This window comes from Paroedura picta, chromosome 9, assembly GCF_049243985.1.
Source record: "Paroedura picta isolate Pp20150507F chromosome 9, Ppicta_v3.0, whole genome shotgun sequence".
NCBI lineage: Eukaryota > Metazoa > Chordata > Lepidosauria > Squamata > Gekkonidae > Paroedura > Paroedura picta.
Window position 1 is genome coordinate 56,458,276 of NC_135377.1, and position 19,868 is coordinate 56,478,143.

General features: G+C 40.1%; 1 protein-coding gene across 1 annotated transcript; it reads right to left on the reverse strand.

Moving 5' to 3' along the window:
* Window positions 1-1,620: 1,620 nt before the first annotated feature.
* On the reverse strand, window positions 1,621-18,964 carry FBXO15 (F-box protein 15). Its single transcript, XM_077352897.1, has 10 exons — window positions 18,741-18,964; window positions 14,634-14,753; window positions 13,848-13,952; window positions 12,189-12,431; window positions 11,544-11,753; window positions 10,396-10,525; window positions 7,408-7,487; window positions 6,045-6,190; window positions 4,610-4,734; window positions 1,621-2,519 (listed from the first exon to the last, which is right to left on the reverse strand). The coding sequence occupies exons 1-10, from the start codon at window positions 18,917-18,919 to the stop codon at window positions 2,250-2,252; spliced, it is 1,608 nt and encodes a 535-aa protein (XP_077209012.1). The 5' UTR covers window positions 18,920-18,964; the 3' UTR covers window positions 1,621-2,249.
* Window positions 18,965-19,868: the final 904 nt, after the last annotated feature.

Below are 19,868 nucleotides of genomic sequence, written 5' to 3' on the forward strand. Positions count from 1 at the left end.
CTTTAACTCACTCTACAATTTAAAATTCAAAAATTTGGATGCAAAAAAGCCATAAATTCAACCTTTAACATTCTTAACAGAGAAGAAAAACAATCAAGAATTTCTAGACTTTATCAACCTAGTTAACGTCAATAGAACTACAGTTAAGAGCACAATGCTGGCAAAAGAAGAGTGTTTTGTGTAGGAGAAAGTGGCTAGTTTGCTGCTTTCCCCTCTCCCATGACACTCTTACCATGCACCATCATCTGCAAAGAAAGGAGTAGCACAAAAAACAAACAACTAATGCTGCCACTCTGTTCATCTAATAATTTAATTTAGCAGTCACCCCCCCCCAAAAGCAAGCTTGGGAATGCCCCCCCCCCCAAAAAAAAAGTAGGCACAAAGTTGTACTGACAAAAATGGTATTGTAGTCACCAAATAGCTGATCCCCAAAGAGGCTTCTCTCTAGAGCAGGATCAGCTTTCAGGCAGTTAATTTGGCGGTATCAATTAAAGTTTCCCTATTTGGCCAACCTTGAATTGATTTACCAATCAGTGATTTGGATTATTCAAGTTTTACTGAATCATGAAACTTCAAATCAACCCGAATTCCACTGCCTCCCCCCCCCCCCAATTTTTTTTAGTGAACACTAAAATGAGATGTGGTTAATTTCAGTTACTACTCTGTATATTGAGCCTCTCGTGGCGCAGAGTGGTAAGGCAGCCGACATTCAGTCTGAAAGCTGAAGAGGCTGGGAGTTCAATCCCAGCAGCCGGTTCAAGGTTGACTCAGCCGTCCATCCTTCCGAGGTCGGTAAAATGAGTACCCAGCTTGCTGGGGGTTAAACGGTAATGACTGGGGAAGGCACTGGCAAACCATCCCATACTGAGTCTGCCATGAAAACGCTGGAGGGCGTCACCCCAAGGGTCAGACATGACCCAGTGCTTGCACAGGGGATACTTTTACCTTTACCTTTTACTCTGTATATTGTTATCTCAATATGTATATTCTACTGTTTTACTACTGAATCTAGTAATTATGTCAATAAAGGTATTCTGATCTGATCACTACTAGAGATGACCACTGCATTCTATATAAGTTTTTTCTTACATAGTATTATGAGCTTCATTTCAAGTTTTGCACAGTGGGAAAATTGAGCTTCCTCAAATAACTACTGGAACATCAACAAAGGGAGAAAAAAGGATGGTCATATTAGATGTGCCACATATTTCATCCACACTAATACCATTAGAATTACATTTCCAAGAGTTTTTACAAAAAATTAATCCTGTCACACTGTTTTTGGAACTGTGATATTTTCAAAGGGAATTTGCAATCTGCAGAAATACTATAGTACTTTGTAAGTGCAGAAATAAGTCCTTATTCTGTATTACTATGTTATATACTGGCTTTGTGCCTTCATCAAGTGCATTTATCTCTCCTATAATCACGCCTCTCAGATGTTTTAACACTTTGATTCCAACTTAGAAGGTAAAAGAAGGTCTTCTCTAGTCTTTGCAATTACAATTACAAACCTAATTCCTATTATACTGTTCACTTAATGTCCCATACTATCAACTGTATTAACTAAGTCTGTGTAAGACACCTTGAATCCAAGTGAGAAAGGCACACTACTACAAATATTGTAAATAAATAATTTTTGAAAAAAATTACAGTAAGACCAAACTGAATATACAAGTGCATACATTTATACTCCTGTACATGAATGTGTCTTATCTAGTTGACATGTCTTTCAGGGATTAGAAAAATTCATGGGGGATAGACTTATCAACAACAAAGACAGCTAAAATGGAATCTGGTATTCACGGGCAGTTCTCTCTAAGTACCAGTTGCCTGATATAAAGGAGAAAGACACAGAATGGAAAATAATTGCTACATTTGTGCCCTGGCTTATATGCCACACTGATACAGCATCTTACATACGTTTATGTTCCATTTGTGCATTGCATCCATCATTATACGCAATGGAAACACATAGCATACTATATTGAAGGCTATTGCATGAAATGTTTCTATTTTAATGTAAATTTCTGCAGTAGCACAGCAGCATTCCAAAGTGACAGTCATTTAAAGTTTAAACTGTTAAAATTAAAAGTTACTCCAGAAAAGCAAATATACTTTTTCCCCCCCACAAACAACCAATGTAAGAATTTTTAAATTAACATTATTGTGGGGATCCAGTTTCCTAAGAAAATAAAAATGCAAACAAGTTCCCTTCAAGAAAAGCAATTATATTCAAGAAACTACACTCAGTAATTTCGGCCAAACCAGCTATTAACTTTTTGTGTGCTCAAAAACAGAACCAGATTTGTTATATAGTATTCTTGTGTTTCTTCCATCCAAACCATTTTCACATGTACTTTCCCAATGGAATCCACATGATCCAAGTAATAGCTGGGTCCTAAATATTCGTAGAGATCAGGTGCTTTGGAAGTGGTTACCATGCTGACTGGGGCACTAAAACACCAAAATGGTTTTTGTGATTCATCCAGAACAGTCACATCCATAATGAAGCAATTCTACAGCACAGAAAAAAGAGGAAGGGGAGTCAATCAATCTTCATAATTTACCACACAATTTTGCAAAAGTACTTGCAAAAAATTCCTTATTCTTACAGTGCTTGAGTTGTCTTTAGTTGTAAAGGTAAAGGTAAAGGTATCCCCTGTGCAAGCACCGAGTCATGTCTGACCCTTGGGGTGACGCCCTCTAGCGTTTTCATGGCAGACTCAATACGGGGTGGTTTGCCAGTGCCTTCCCCAGTCATGACCGTTTACCCCCCAGCAAGCTGGGTACTCATTTTACCGACCTCGGAAGGATGGAAGGCTGAGTCAACCTTGAGCCGGCTGCTGGGATTGAACTCCCAGCCTTATGGGTAAAGCTTTCAGACGGCTGCCTTACCACTCTGCGCCACAAGAGGCTCTTGTCTTTAGTTGTACAAAATAAAATAAAGCAGACAGGAAGTGACAAAGCACTAACACATCCAGAAACAGTACAGAAACATATCCTGTGCTTAATTAAAACCTGAAGTACATAATATGATGGACAAGGACCGAAGGCGATGGTCTTTGTTTTCACAACATCAACAGAGAAAAGCAGTATACCATAAATGTAGCTTTTTTTCTAAATGGTGTCCTAAAATCAAAGATACCAAAACTTGTGAGCTGAAATGCTAAATTCGCCATTAATAATTTGTCTGGCCTCCTCCACCCAATTCATTAACCTTCCCCAAACCAATATTTAAAGAAGTGGTTAACAGTGATTTTTTAAAAATCCCTTTTCAACTCATTTGTTACCCCATTTACACCTTTCCTTCCTGTGTTCTTCACTACTAATGCTGACCCCAGCTACACATCCAAGGTCCAAACATCTCCATGTAGTCCCTACTATCTAAGCATTTTTGCCATACCAGTTTTGTCCTCCAAACTACCCATTCTGCCAGTTTATAAATGCCATCTAAGACACATTCTCAACTAGCTACCAACATACTGCCTCTCACACATTCCCACATCTGTGGGAATGTGTACAACATGCATGCACATTTGCTCATAACTGACTGTTGTTTAGGATCTTTGTATAAGGATTTATAAAAAATACAGCCCTAGTCAACATTGTAAAAAGCATAAATTAAGAGATTAACAGGAAAGCTAAAATAATTTACTAACAATTCTAAATTCGTTATAGAAGCCAGAGTTCCACATTCCTTTTAACAAAGTGAAACTTTATAGAATAATAGAATCATAGAGTTGGGAGGGGCAATACAGGCCATCTAATCTAACCCCCTGCTCAACGCAGGATCAGCCCAAAGCATCCTAAAGCATCCAAGAAAAGTGTGTATCCAACCTTTGCTTGAAGACTGCCAGTGAGGGGGAGCTCACCACCTCCTTAGGCAGCCTATTCCACTGCTGAACTACTCTGACTGTGAATTTTTTTCCCCTGATATAGCCTATATCGTTGTACTTGTAGTTTAACTTGTAGAGAGCCAGTTTGGTGTAGTGGTTAGGAGTGCGGACTTCTAATCTGGCATGCCGGGTTCGATTCTGCGCTCCCCCACATGCAACCAGCTGGGTGACCTTGGGCTCGCCACAGCACTGATAAAACTGTTCTGACCGGGCAGTGATATCAGGGCTCTCTCAGCCTCACCTACCCCACAGGGTGTCTGTTGTGGGGAGAGGAATGGGAAGGCGACTGTAAGCCGCTTTGAGCCTCCTTCGGGTAGGGAAAAGCGGCATATAAGAACCAACTCTTCTTCTTCTTCTTAAATCCATTACTGTGCGTCCTTTCCTCTGCAGCCAACAGAAACAGCATCCTGTCCTCCTCCAAGTGACAACCTTTCACATAATTAAAAAGAGCTATCATGTCCCCTCTCAACCTCCTTTCCTCCAGGCTGAACATTCCCAAGTCCTTCAACCTGTCTTCATAGGGCTTGGTCCCTTGATTGCTTACACATCACATCATGTATTAAAAATGTAGACCTTAGCAAATCTTGGGTGTATTAAAAAAATGGGACTTAACTCAGTTCAAGATTTTGTTCTTAATATTTTAAAAGCACAGAATTCTCCTATCTGTAAGCTGATCTCCTATTCAACTGAACAGATTTCCTGCAATTTACCTGAACAATACCTTCAAGCGCATCTGTCTTCCAAGAGAGACCAACTTTTCCAACAAGAGGCAAATGCTGGGAATTATTTTTGTAACTTATGACTGTAAGCCTCAGGTATCCATTTCTAATGTAATCTGTAATAACCAAAAATATATAAAAGTACATCAAATTAGAGCCAATTAAGTCAATGGTTTTTTTGAATGTTTGTTTTCCTTTACCCTGAATAAAACGTATGTCATTTGTAAAAACAAGCCCTTCCTGTGACATATCAATGGTCCAGCTATGCTAGCATCCTCTTTATTACATGGGCTGAAGTCAAAAGTTAGAGGTGTACAATTATAACATAATTTGAACAGTATATTCTGTTAAGCGATGTACAGGTACTGATTAACCTATTTATGACTTTTGCAAAAACAGACTTTAAAATCTGAGAAGCAACAGCTTGGTTTTAATAACGAAACCTTACTTTTAGAATCAGAAATGTCTGATTAATAACATCATGCCAGCAGGCAATGATCCAAACTCAAGGCAATACACTGGACTTAACCTATCTTGACCTAATCAAGATCAGGGTGGATTGTACAAAATCTCCTTATTAGGCCCAGGTGATCATAAAAAGGCTCCCCTTAATCACTACAAGCAAGGCATGGCCCTAACATGGGATTAGGGATCGCTGATATAGGAGGATGTTGACTATAAACAAATTCTGACCCTTAAAAAATGACTGCATTAATTCAGTGCATTAATATCAATTTTGTACTTCTAGGGTTTTATTATAAGCCAGCCTTGACAAACATAACAGGCTGAGTGCAGTATATAAATGTCTAAAATAAGTATATGAAACTAATAATACACTAAACAGAGACCTCTGGGCTTGGCAATTAGGTTATGAATTTGTAAAGATCTTCACATCAGCCAGCTGATCAATGGCAACCAGGGGTGTGCATTCAGCTAAACCAAGTGGTAAAAATATCTTACTAGTATTTTTCAGGTACTATTTAAGCCAATTAAAGATAATCTGATCAGCAACTTGGATAGGCGAGCCCAAATAAAAGCCAAATTTTATTGGCTTTTATGCAGGGATATTTAGCTATACTGATCAGCTGGGATGGCAGGAGCTGTCTCTTGTTGAGTTATTACAGGAGCCAGCCCCAGTGGAGGTGATGGGGAGCTCTCAGCTCCCACCACCCCAGCTGATCCTCTCAAGTCTGTATGCAGCGGTAGGAGACCTCCCTACCACATGCAGATCCTGGCAACAGCTCCCCTGTGGTACGGTTTACACTATGCCACAAGAAAAGCCAAGCCAGCCACTGGGTTGGGCTGGGGTATTTAAAATCGTTTTTTTTTCCTCAAGATTACTGCAGTGCCACCTAAAATTCAGATTATTAGCCATATCTGGAAACAAATGAAAAGGGGCATGTAGACACGTAAACTGAGAATTTACCTTTCCTACAAAACAAACTGCGAAATGTTCCACACATATAAGTATTTCCTTTGCTGTGCATATCAATGTGCAGCTGATAGCCATGCAGGCCATATTCTGGATCAACGTCATCTAGCACTGCCTTATCTGGGGGTACAGTATGCATCCTGAAATAGAGAGAAACAAACCAGCCATTCAAAAGCATGCCAAGTAGCTTCAAATAAAATAATAGTTAACAAAGATTTTCAAGCCTTTATTTCTCAGTAGTCTCCATTTCAGCATCTCTAGTTAAAGGGATCTGCTAGTTGGGGCAATAAACTGTTAGTTTTCGTTTTTATTAACCGCCACTCCTGGGTCTACCAGCTCATGATAGTTTACATTCAGTTATAAAAAACCCAACAGATGATAAAACACCACTTGGGCTACTATTGTGACTTAAGCCTCCATAGAAAGGGAGGCATCAAAGATCACCCCTAAGTTCCTGGTGGTAAGCTGCACTCCACCCAGGGCAGGTAAACATGCTTCCTGGTCCTGCCCCTTTCTACCCAGCCACAGGACCTCCGTCTTAGTAGGGGTGAGTCCTTGTGACTTTGCCTGAGCCATCCAGAAACTGCTTCCAGACATCTGGCAAATGTTTCCAGGGGGGAGTCCAGCCAACTGTTCATCAGGAGATAGAACTGGGTGTCATCCGCATAATGGTGACAACCCAGCCCGAAACTCCGGAGCAGCTGTGCCAGAGGGCACATGTAGATGTTAAATAATGTAGGGGAGAGTATCGCTCCCTGCAGCATCCCATAGGGGAGCACAAAGGGGTGTGATAACCCCTCCCCCACTGCCATGCTCTGTATCCGATTCTGGAGAAAGAGACTAGCCACTGTAAGTCTGTCCCCCAATCCTTGTCCCAGCGAGGCAGTGAGCCAACAACTCATGATCAACCACATCAAATGCAGTCAAAAGATCTAAAAGCATGAGGATAGCTGAACTGCCCCAATCCAGCCCAAGATCCTGCCCAAGATCCTGCCACTCTTTCTGTATTCAATTTCACATACTAAATTGAATATTTTTGGGATTTTGAGGAAGCAGCAGAGAAGCAAATGTAGTTTTCCCCTTAGACAGAATGCTTCTAAACGTAAAACTAAACTCTCCAATCTTGCAATTATATTTATAAGTTTCAGAAAAAGCCTTTAATTGTGCCTCCCTAATGATTAAGCAATTTACCCAAAGCGGTATAAACCTTTCCACTATACTTTGCAAAAAAATCACTACAAATATACATTCTTATTTCAAACTAATTATGATTCTGAATTCTGCAGCAATATTTTGTTCACCTTCTTTTGTATACCAATGCTGCATGCAGCAGAAGATAACTAAAATCAGTACTTACGCTGCAGCAGAACCCAGGATGCTTCGCTCAATAAGCTGATGGTAATGAAGACATGCCATAACAAAAGCAATTTCATTTTTCTACAAAGTTAATCACAGAGAACATATTTTTCACAGCAAAGCATTTAATTTTCCCCAAGCTCTTCTTTGTCTAGAATTACAACACTGTATCACAGGTACGTTAATACTATTTTTTATGAGTTTACAGCTAACAGGCCGTAATTCAGACATCTGTTATTGTACCCTCCATTCCAGCACAAATTAACTTTGCCACTGTACAAACTAGAAAATCAGCTCTAAAAGAGAATTTTATGTAGTTTAACTAGCTTCTACAGAAAAGTGAGCTAGAAATAAAAATGGCAAAACCCTATCATTATCAGCAACCTGATCTCAGACATGTATTCAGTGGGAGAAGACAACATGAAATCCAAATGAAGTGACAAATGTCTATTTAGCACTATTCTACTGTAGCAAACAAACTCCAAGAAAGGCAAAAAGCCTTGTCCACAGGTTCCCATAGTATCATACATAGTTCCATGAATTGTACTTTTTCAGTATTCATGCTACTTGCTGACTACAAAAAGAACTGGATGAATATTCAGACTGCAAAGTCTGAAAATATTATCACAGAACAGCTAATCTACATATTGCACACAAATGTGGAACAGATAAAGCAGGTAAAGCTAAAATAGAAGGATGTAGAAATATTAAATCACAATATAAATCTTAAGAACTGAAACCCAGAGAGGAATGAGGGTGAAAAGATAAAAAGCTGTAGGCCTTAATAAGGCAGGACAGGGAAAAGAGAATGGCATGGAAGGTAAAGGAAGCTATTTTAGTTTCAGGCAACAGGTGAGAGCATATGAACATAATCGCTAACAAGTTTTAGACCTCTTGCTTCTTTTACATGTGTACTACAGCTAAAATAACAGCTCAGTGTTTACAAATGCCAGTTGCACAATCACATGAAGAACAGGAGAGTGAGCACAATGCATGACCACTGCTGTGTCACATATGTGATATAGGTTAATGTGCCCATAGAAAATCAAACTGGGCAAAGCACAAATTAGTTACATGATATACATGGTGTAGTGGTTAGGAGTGCGGACTTCTAATCTGTCGAGCCAGATTTGATTCCGTGCTCCTCCACATGCAACCAGGTGGGTGACCTTGGGCTTGCCATGGCACTGATAAAGCTGTTCTAATTGAGCAGTAATACCAGGGCTCTCTCAGCCTCATATACCTCACAGGGTGTCTGTTGTGGCCAGAAGAAAGGTAAGGCGACTGTAAGCCACTTTGAGACTCCTTCGGGTAGAGAAAAAGCGGCATATAAGAACCAAAGCCTCTTCTTCTAATGTCTCCTTATAGAATAAGCCTTCTGAAGTAGGTATCTAGTTTAAGCTAAAACTGAAGTCAGACAGGATAGATGTGTTTAGGGTTGGATGGGCTCATGCTGAAGAGATTACTGAGCACCTGGGATTGGGTAGGTCTGGCTCTTGTAGAGCAATTACAAGAGTGTTCTTGAACCCTGCTTTTCTACTGGAGAATCAGGTTAGCATGGTTACCAAGAGGACCTTCTTTGTATTAACACCTCCTTTGTAAACCCACATTCCTTTTTGATTCATCTTCTCGCTATGTTTATCTATGCTACTATAACTCTGCAACTGCTGTAAAACACCATACATAGAATATCCCTGAATGATAACTCAGAAGCTTCAATTAGCGCAAATATAGAAGAGCAAGCCAAGATTAACAGATTACATCTTTTCTAAAATAGCCTCATTAATTGCCTATTTGATTATAAATAAATTGTCCAACATCAGTTGGTGATTATCCATATCTAACAGGCAAAAGCCTGTTAATTTGTGCACATTCTTCACACTATTATGTTAATGTGTACAATTGCCACTGTTTACATACATTCACCTGTCAATTTATATTTCAATAAATGTGTTTCTGTAAAGAGGCAGATTCATGTGGACTGTGACCATTTCCACACGAAGGGGTAGAACGCGAGTGAGTTCCTGCTTGCTTGCAAATGTGGGATGCTAAACCTTGCGTTTGCAGCCCTCCTCATAGGAGACCCCTCCCATGTTGTCCCTCTGCCCCGTAACAGCTTTTTACTTCCTGACGAGGCTCCAAGGGAAAACAAAATGAACTTCTCCTTCCGTTCATTGGCTTGTCAATCAGAGCAAGACACCAATCACCGCACAACAGTTTTCTTGAGGACTGAAACTTTCCCCCGTCCCCCAAAATAATTTTTTTAAAGCACTTCCATAACAGTATTTACCTCTCTGGACTCCAGTTGCTACCCTGGAAGGATTTGTTTGGTGGGATCCCACCCCTTCCCACCACCTCCATGCCCATCATTGACCATTTTGGGAGGGCTCTACATGACCACTAAAATAGATAAAGAATTAATTAACTCCCACACAATTGGCCAAACCCTTCCAGGGCCATCACAAAACCCTGAAGTTTCATCAAACGCTAGTTGAGAAAGCCTGGTCTACTCAGACAGGCACGGCTCTCCAGGATGTCAGCCAAAGGGCTTTCATATAACCTACTGCCTGGATATTTTAGCTGGAGATCCTGAGGATCTTGGACCTTGTGTGCGTGCTAAGCAAATGCTCTAGCACTAAGCCATAGCCCCTCCCCTAGGCAATGACAAGCTACCTCTGAAAGCCTTTTGTCTTGAAAACCATGCATGTTTGCCATGAGTTGGTCGCAACTTGATGACAAAAATAATGCAATACATTTAATAATAAAATCACTACTACTAATAACAGAGCTTAGAATGGAAGCAGAGACTATACCCAGAATGAACTTATAACATTTCCAAGGTGTACTTGTGTAAAGGTTAAATGATATGGTATAGAAAACTAACTAGACACCTAAGTTTTCTTAAGTGCATACCTATATCTCAATCAGGACTGATCAGAGTCATCTAGAACAAACTATAAACAACCTTGTAATGGGAAAGTGATCTTACATTCCAAAGTCCCAGCAAGACTCCTTGTTCAACATGGTAAAGTTTAACAAGTTCATCGCACCCAATCATTTCAGCATTTTGAGTCAGATTGGCAAGCTGGTATTCAGCAATCAAGGAACGTCGCCAAGGCCTTTAAAAGATCATCAAGTTAAGTAATGAGCAGGCTTTGCTAACGCAGAAGCTATCAACAATTTCTTCGCAGAACAGCAAGCTAAAAGTAAATCGTTTCACTTATTCCTAAACCAAGTTATAAATACAATCTTGCAGCTATTATTGAAGAATGATTTTGTATTTCTGGATGTCTAGTTCTATCCTCTTTCCCCAAGAATTCCAGGAAGAAGCAACAATTCAGTTCCAGTGTTTATTTTGCCAGTAAACACGCAATTTGCAGCAGGGATCAATCACAAATGCCTCTTGCCTTGGATCCTGAAGTTCAAAGCAGTGTAGGAAATTGCCAATACATCCTATGGTGATATGCACATTTCTCGTTACAGTCCTTGTAAACCAGGGCTCTGAACCTTTTTTCAGACTACAGACACCTCTGGAATTCAGACACAGTGAGGTGGGTACAATCACAAAATGGCTGCCACGGGAGGCAGAGCCAACCAAAACATCAGAGAGTAAGGTTATGCACTCTTGACAATAGGTCTTAATGTTAATGATAATATCTTCAGTATTACTTCTGACGGCAAGCTAGAGGATAAAGGAGATGAAAGAGTGATCCACTTATTTGAACAGAAATGAGCAAGTATGGATTGGAGAAGAAATTAACTCACTTGGCAGTAAACTAAAAGAAAAAGTGAGTTGTTTTTACATCTGTTACCAAAACATCAGATGGTTGGGGGGTTAGGAGGGAGAGAGAAAGAGAGAGGCAGTACTATCCTGCTTCCCACCCCTGGGGAGTTTTGAGGACTGCGTATTTCCATATGTCATAATTTGCCCTCAGAAAATGCTGTTTCCTCAAGGAGAAGAGCAAATAGTGTGAGGAAGGGGGATGCAGAAGAAAATGAAGTGACCCCTGCAAGTTCTTACAGGATCTCAGCCTGTATTTACTGAAAGTACATTACTATTGGTACCGGAAAACAAATTCTTTGTCAACAAATAACTCATCAGCACGCTCAAGTAAAATACAACCATCAACTACTTACCCATTCTTGAGATGTGTTTTACCCTCACCTAGAAGAACCGGTGTCACTCCATATAAATGCAGACATGACAAGTTGTCTAAATAAGGCCAACTAATACCATACCAAAATACAGTAATAGAGGTCTCATTAAAAGAAATATCTGCCTGATCCATTACATGTTCATTGCCACTTCTTTCTTTTAAGGTGATTATCCATCTCAAACCAGACATTCTGTTATCAGAAAAATATAAAGATTTAAGATTGTATTTAAAAATATAGAACATGGACACTTCTAATTACCTACAAGGAAAATTTCCCACCCTTTTAATCTAAAATGAGGAATATTATGACATTACTCCAATTTTCCCATCATAAGCATAAAAGCTGACGAAGTATGCAAAAATACTACTTCAGTGTTATTAACTTTCATAATTTAATTATTTGGAAACTAGTATAGTACCAACAAAATTTAAGTCCAGTGGCACCTTTAAGACCAACAACGTTTAGTTCTGAGTATAAGCTTTTGTGTATATGCATACCTGCATCTAGTAAATTATCATACAGTCCACCTGAATGTTTCCCTCTTTGTTCATAATATATATAAACATCGCTATTAAAATAGCAAATAAAAAGAGGTTCCTACATATACAATTTAGCACAGCTTACTTGATGGCATTTTTGGTTTTTACTGGAAGGCCTGTGTAAGTATTTACAGACTTCAGAAGGTGAATTATTCCAGCTTTGCCAGAAGCAATTTTTTTTATGATATACTCTTTCTTCCAGTATCCCGATTCCTTATGCTGCAAATCAGAAAGGCTCTGCGGAACAGACAAATCCTGCACAGCTTCAGTCCTCCATTTGTTTCTTTTAGGGAGAAATGACTTGGAGTATATTTTTAACCAGAGCATGCTGAGAGAAAAAAAACGAACACAGCAAAAATAAATAAAACACAATATTTAAAAAATGTATACAAACAGAGGTTAGGCGTAAAACCATCTTCAGAAATCAATTAAAGTATTCTTACAGCACCAAATATTAATATTTTAAAATATTTACATTTTATTTTAAAATGCATTTCCACTAGATGACCTATTTACTAGTGAAACTAGAAATTAATAATTACTGGATAACACGACAAGTTCAGTTAATTAACACTCTATATCGAAGCATTAAATATTAATTTAGTACTGATAGTGTTTGATTACAGCAAGATGAACACATCACATTTGCTCTTTCATTTCATTTATATACCTGTAGAATATCTCAGGGCAGCCAGTTTATTAAACTGTAAAAGCTAATCAATACCATAAAATACATTAGTAATAAGCAAAAGAAACTATTATAAATCCATAACGGCAGCAAGTACATCTCTTTTTATCTTTCCTCAAATGCTTACTAGAATACATCCTTAATTGACAGGCTAAAAAACAAAACAAAGGTGGTCTCCAGACCTTGTTGAGAGTTCCAGATCAGCTAATTTAACATCAAATGAGACAATAGTCCAAACAGAAACCAAGGGCAAGAGAAGGACTTCAAAAGGTTAAAACCATTCTGGGAGTATGCCTAGCATAACTTAAAGACAATAGTTTCACTAAGATGTCGTAAGATTGATCCTACCCTGAGATATCTTAATGTAGACAATGCAACTAATTTGGCTGATTCTTCACACCAAAATGGGATTTAGTGTTTACACCTGATTTGTTATCCACAGTTGGTACTAACTGTGGTGAGTTGTGACATCTAGATTTACAAGTCATAGTTCGTGGAGCCACTGCAACCCTTGAAGCCATCTATCCACTTAGATCTTGTAGACTAACCAGGGTTTATTGCAACATCTAAATTCATACAATAAAAATTCAAATATATATAATTTCTGTCAAGCAACGCTTTTTTTCAGTCACCTTCAAGGGCTACTCAGAGGGTGTCTAAAAAGGAGGTAAACAACTCATATTGGCAGATCTAATGGAAGTTAATTGGAATATATTAGTGTTCTTATTTTTGCTGTTCACTCTTTTTTCATGTAACACAGCCATGGAGTGATACCCACAGTATCATGGGAAAGGAATATCAAGACGTTGCAAATATGATATGCACAGTGCAAACAGAAGATTTCTTGAAGTAGGTTAATACAAGCAATTCAGATAAATGATGTTCATACTGGGCGTATCTCATTCAGACTAATACTAAATACCAGCTAATATAATAATACAATCCACTTGAAAAATACAGAAATAACTTATTTCTTTGCCCAGACAATTAAGTATAAAAATAAAGAGACTAGACTGCAAACCTTAGCATGTCAAAATGACTGCTATGCTTCCTTACTTGTCATTGGACAGATGATAAAAACGCTTATTCACGCAGCCAATACAAAGCAGAGTCACACTATCCAGATATGATAATATCTTCAGTATTACTTCTGACGGCAAGCTAGAGGATAAAGGAGATGAAAGAGTGATCCACTTATTTGAACAGAAATGAGCAAGTATGGATTGGAGAAGAAATTAACTCACTTGGCAGTAAACTAAAAGAAAAAGTGAGTTGTTTTTACATCTGTTACCAAAACATCAGATGGGTGGGGGGTTAGGAGGGAGAGAGAAAGAGAGAGGCAGTACTATCCTGCTTCCCACCCCTGGGGAGTTTTGAGGACTGCGTATTTCACTTTTTCTTTGTATCCTTGCTTGAATACCACATGTACTCTTTTTAAAAAATTATTTTCAAATTTCTTATCTGGAAAATTGGAAGAAAATCCTCCAAATAAGAGTGTTTCTCTCAATTTTTTCCAGGCCAACACATCTCTATATAGTTCAAAGGTATTATCGGACACAGAGATGTTAACGCTGTGTCATCAAGAAATTCAACTGCACATTTTTTTAAAGTTCAGAGCCATCATCATATACCAGCACACCAAAGCAAGCAAAGTTTTCAAGCAAATAAATTATTCATATCTTAAAAGTCTATTTAAAAGAGACAAATGTTTTTGTTTTTAAAAATGTTATTTCAATGTAATGACTGCTCTTCCAGAAAGCATAGTATCACAACGTTCAGGTAGACATATTGTCATGTAAGAATACTGAAGAACGCATTTGGATCATGACAAGTATTCTTTACCTCTCAATTCCTGTTGTAGAAATCGATTTACTAAATGGCTTCCAATGCTGCTTTTGAAGGTGCATTGTTTTGAGTTCAGAGGGCTGCATGGCCATAACAGTCGAGCATTTGGACACAATACTGAAAGAATAATAATCCATTAGATCATCAAATGAAGAATTCTATGAAGCAGACTTAAGGCAAATTTCATGAATATACTGTCCAAAGTGTTCTCAGACTATATGCAACAGACAACCCATTATAGCAGGGATACCATCATTTAGTTATTCCTAAGGGCAACCTAACACAGAAAAGTTTAACAGAGATAAATGGGACAGGAACATGTGATAAAAGAAACTTTATCTTGTTAGTTTCATGTGTTAGGCTGAAGTTGAAGGCACTGAGAAAGGGCCAAAAAGTGGCAATCCATAAAGATAAAGAGAGAAGAAATTGCTACTTGCACAGTATTTTATTGCCACTTAACTACAAAAAGAATGCCATCATGAAGTGAAGGGGGGCAAAAATCAAAAATAATGAACAGAAAAATCGCTGTTTTGAAAAACAAGATAAATAAAACCCAAGAAATAACCAAAAAAGCAAAATTCAACAGGAAACTAGTCTTAATAGGAAATTAGTGGCTATTCCAAGCTACAATTCTGATTTATGCTCCACCCTTCTCCGCAATGAGGATCCAAGGCAACTTCTATCATTCTCCTCTCCTCAATTTTATTTATTTATTTATATTTGAATTTATAGCCCACCACTCCCAGTAACCAGCTCATGGCAGGTAACAATTGATAAAACCCAGTAACAATAACATTCTATTAAAATACCAATAAACCATTCTAAAACAATTAAAAACACATGGCAGTAAAAATCTCAGCCTCCCCACGCTGATACACCTGCTCCTGAAGGAGCAGGGGGCTATTTCAACAAAACACATCCTAAGGCGGCGTGGGGGGGGGGGAGCCCATCAGATCTTCCTGCACTAGCCTCAATCATAAATCCTGCGGAAGACCTCCATCTTACAGGCCCTCCGGAAAGCTGACAATTCCTGCAGGGCCCACAGCTCTTCCGAGAGCTAATTCTACCAGGCAGAAGCCAGGACCAAAATGGCCCTGGCCCTGGTCGAAGCCAAGTAAGCTTCCCTGGGGTCAGGAACAACCAACAATTTGGTACCTGCAGAGCACAAGGCCCTGTGGGGGGGCATAGGGCGACTGGCAGTCCCTCAGATATGTTGTTGCAAAGGGCTTTGAAGGTCAAAACCAAAACCTTGAACTGGATGCGGGCTGCAACAGGCAGCCAATGTAGCTGCCTCAGCACAGGCGGGATATGAACCTTCCAAGGTGTTCAAGTGAGGACTCTAGCGGCCGCATTTTGTACCAACTGCAATTTCTGGGTCAGGGACAAGAGCAGGCCCATGTAGAGGGGAGAACCTGCTCTTGAGCTTCCGGGTGCTTTCCACAGGAAGCCAAGTAGAAATATTTAAGAACATGGGGTGTTTCCAGGGCTCCTTTTTAAAACAACTTTTCTTTTTGAAGATCCTGGTATATGGACCTGACATCTCTTGAGCTGGATCTTAAGCATGTCTGCCAGTTCAGAGGTGCTTACTGTCAAGTTAGCATGGGGAGGGTTGTTGGCCATAAAGTTGCCACTGGACTCAGAATTTGTTCTGCTCTGCTGCTTCAGCTACAGAACCGATAATGCTTCTAACAAGCATGCAAATTTGAAATGATGCTGGCGGTAGGTTGTACTTAGTGTCTGTAGAGCAAGAAACAAAAATGGTTTTCTTTTTAGTCAGGAAACAGAAATCAATTGGTAGTCATTGTATTGGCTGTGGAAATAAGCTGCAAACGTTACATGAGATGTAAAGTCAATTGAAGACTGAACTGGATACTTTTGCATTGCATTCTTTTATGCATAGTAGCTTCCTGGACCATTTGTCAGGTACTTTTCTGTATAATATAGTAAAAAAGTGTTTAGGGGTGTGTCTGTGTGTGTGGGGGGGTACTTTCCACCATTTTTCCATTCAATCTGTTAAAACTTCTTTTTTTAATGCATAACTCTGGCTTACATATTGGGTTATTTGGCAGCAGTTCTTCTATATTTTCCTCCTAGAAAATGGTCAGGTTCATAACAAGAGGTGGACACCAACAATCACTCAATGTCAAGTGCAGAACAGCTGGAGAGCAGAAGTCTAAGTATGGCAGTTCTATACAGACACATAATGGGCTGCTGTCCACTTTGCTCTACTGCCCCCCTCACCAAACAGTTCGCCCCTCTGACAAAAAAAACTCTGGCCTGGGTTGTTAGCGGGTCAGCCACTCTTTCCCACACTTCTAAAGTTCATGTCCAGACCTGTCTCTGGATGATATGCATTTTAGTGTCATTTTCAGTCAGGCAGTGTGTTGCCTGTGATATTTGAAATGATATTAGATGAAGGATGTTTATGGCTTTCTATCTATAAACTACCCCTCAATGATAAGAGGGGTCTGACTGCTAACACACTAGGAATTAATTCCTAACAAACTCTACTGCACTTACTACCAATGCATTTGTTTACCATCATGTTGCAAATAAACTGCAGCAATTGTAAGTCATTTAATGCCACAGCAAGGATACGTTTGCCAACAGGCTTGGAGAAAAAAAATGTCCTGTGCCTTTAATACAGGCTAAATGTGTAGAAATAGGCAAATGTTCAAGGCATAAAGGTAAATAACATCCTATTAAACTTGCAATAATAGGCTGAGATAACTAACCAACCAAATCATGTTTCAGGAACACAAACCTATCCTAGAAGATTAACCATGTTTGGGGGCTACAATCTTGATTTATAACCCTGATATCATGTCGATCAGGACATAGAATAAAGTGGTATCAACAGGATGTTCATAAAACTGCTCCCACCAGTAAGAATATACTTGTCAATAGTCTACCAACATAAGAACATCATTTTTACAATAGTTAATGTTATTGTATCTGTACCAAAAATCTTCACTTAGGATACACACACTTTACTGGGAAAATTCAAGAACCTAAAAAGATGGAAAAATACTAAATCAAGCCAGTTGATATTTAATGTGGACCAGCTGGGCTACAAGTACTAAAACTGGTCAGCAAGTCTGAAGTTGAAATTGGGTACAGAATTGGGTTCCAGGAGTACACACGCACACACACCTGTTTTTGCATGTTTCAATAATGAAAGGATAATTATGTGTTCTTTGTTAAAAACCAGGCTGGGAGAAAATGATTAAAGCAGATATCTGAATAAATAGCACACAAGTACTTACTTTTTTTTGCAAAATGAAGCATTGGGTCAGTATGGGCCAGTCCATATCCCATATGGTAAGAACAGGACAGGATAAGTTACACTTAATTTCTAAAATATTTTCTGCAGTTCTAAAGACCTATTGGTTGAAAGGCAGAGCTTAAAACTAGAAGAAGAGTTGATTTTCATACCCTGTTTTTGACTGCTCAAAGGATTATCAATCGCCTTCCTTTCCTCTCCCCATAACAACCACCCTGTGAGGTTCTGACAAGAATGCTCTGTGAGAACAGCTCTATGAGGACTGTGACTAGCCCAAGATCACCCAGCTGCCTGCATGTGGACGAGTGGGGAATCAAACCTGGCCACTGCTCTTGACCATTACACCAAGTTGGCTCAATAAAACTGAGATAGGACTGAGGTAAGAACACTCTGAGACAGAGCACGGAGTTTCCAACTGCTGACTTCACATCTGCACATGTCTTGACACCTGCACTCATGCTCTTCCCTTGTTTACAAGCACTCTATCACCCATGCTCCCAGTTGTATATGCTGCCTAGCACTGCTGGGAAAAGGCATGGGGGAAGTGCGTGCAGCATAGCTCCTAGCAGTGGCAAAGGCATTCACAGACTCACCCAACACCAGGGACATACAGGTGGGTGGACAAAAAGAAGGGCCTGGTAGCAAACCCAAGAAACACTGTTTGCCCACGGGGCTCCCAAACCTGGCACAAGCCCTGGACAATGGCGATACGTTAACTTAGCAGCATTGATCAAAATTTTTTAAAAACCCTACAATTAATAAGCTTTATAGTGTCAAAAAGCCGAGCGTCAGAGGGGACGCGTAGAAGGAAAGTCGCTCACCTTCCCCGGGCCGGGCGGGCAGGCGGGCTCGGGCTTCCCCTGGCGAGCAGGACTTGCCCAGAAGGCAGAGCCGGCGACACCGTCGCCCCGGCCCGACGGAGGCCGCCGGAAGCAACCCCTGCGGGGCGGGAGGCCCCTCGACTGTGCTGCTGTAGAATCCAGCCGCGTCCAGTCGCCATAACGACAGGCCCTCACCCGCACGCGCGCAAATTACGCCTTGCAGCGCTTTCCCGCCAAACGGTGAAATGCGGGGGGGGAGGCCCAAAAGCGGGAGGAGCCAGCTCTCTCAAGCGGCCGAGCGGGCACGCTTGTGTGTATTGTATTATTTGACTGGAGTGCTGGGGACAACAAGTTAACGGACCTATTTGACTAAAACTTCAGTCAACAAAAGTTCTCATCTATTGTAGACACCCCAAAAGCCTTATTACTGGCGATTCTCCCAGTTATGAACAAGTGAGGAGAAACAGAGGTAGCAATGGTACTGATACTGAAATACTGGGTACTGTGATTTCTTTAGTAAGCACCTGCCACAGGTGTGGTAGGTAGTCTCATGAAGATTATAAATATGACCTCGTTCTCACTATCGGGAAGCCTGTGTCTAGCAGTCTCAGCATGCGGGATGCAGTAGTCCTTCATAAGAGGAAGAGGAAAAAATCTCTCTTGGGTGCTGATTTTTTTTATATGTAAGGAATCATAGGGTGGCCAAATGGGCTCTCCAGATGTCCATGGATTACAATTACCAGTAGTTCTCCAGATGTCCGTGGTCTACAATTGCATGTGCTGGCTGGGGCTCATGGTAATTGTAGTCCATTGACACCTGGAAAGCCAGTTTGGCCACCCCATCTCACCCCCCCCCCCCCACACACACACCCGTTATTCCAAAGTGTCACGGGTCGATCACTTCGGTGCGAACTCATGTACATTGAGCCACGTGCGTGTGTGTTTGTACAATTACGCCAGCCATGACTTTGATTGTGGGCAACGTTTAAGACTGTTCAAATCCCCGAAAGCACGACAAAAACCATTTTCTTGCAAACTTTTTTTATCTTGTAGTAAACCCGAGTAGAAAATATACACTTTCCCCACTTGTAGCTCGACAATACAGCTTAAAATACAAAGCGTTTATTT

Coding starts and splice junctions, on each gene's coding strand:
- FBXO15 (XM_077352897.1), bottom strand. CDS start 18,919: ATGGCGACTGGACGCGGCTGGATTCTACAGCAGCACAGTCGAGGGGCC. Junction 13,953..14,633: donor TCTACAACAGGAATTGAGAG/GTAAAGAATACT, acceptor TTTATCCTCTAG/CTTGCCGTCAGAAGTAATAC. Junction 11,754..12,188: donor AAAACCAAAAATGCCATCAA/GTAAGCTGTGCT, acceptor TTCTGATAACAG/AATGTCTGGTTTGAGATGGA.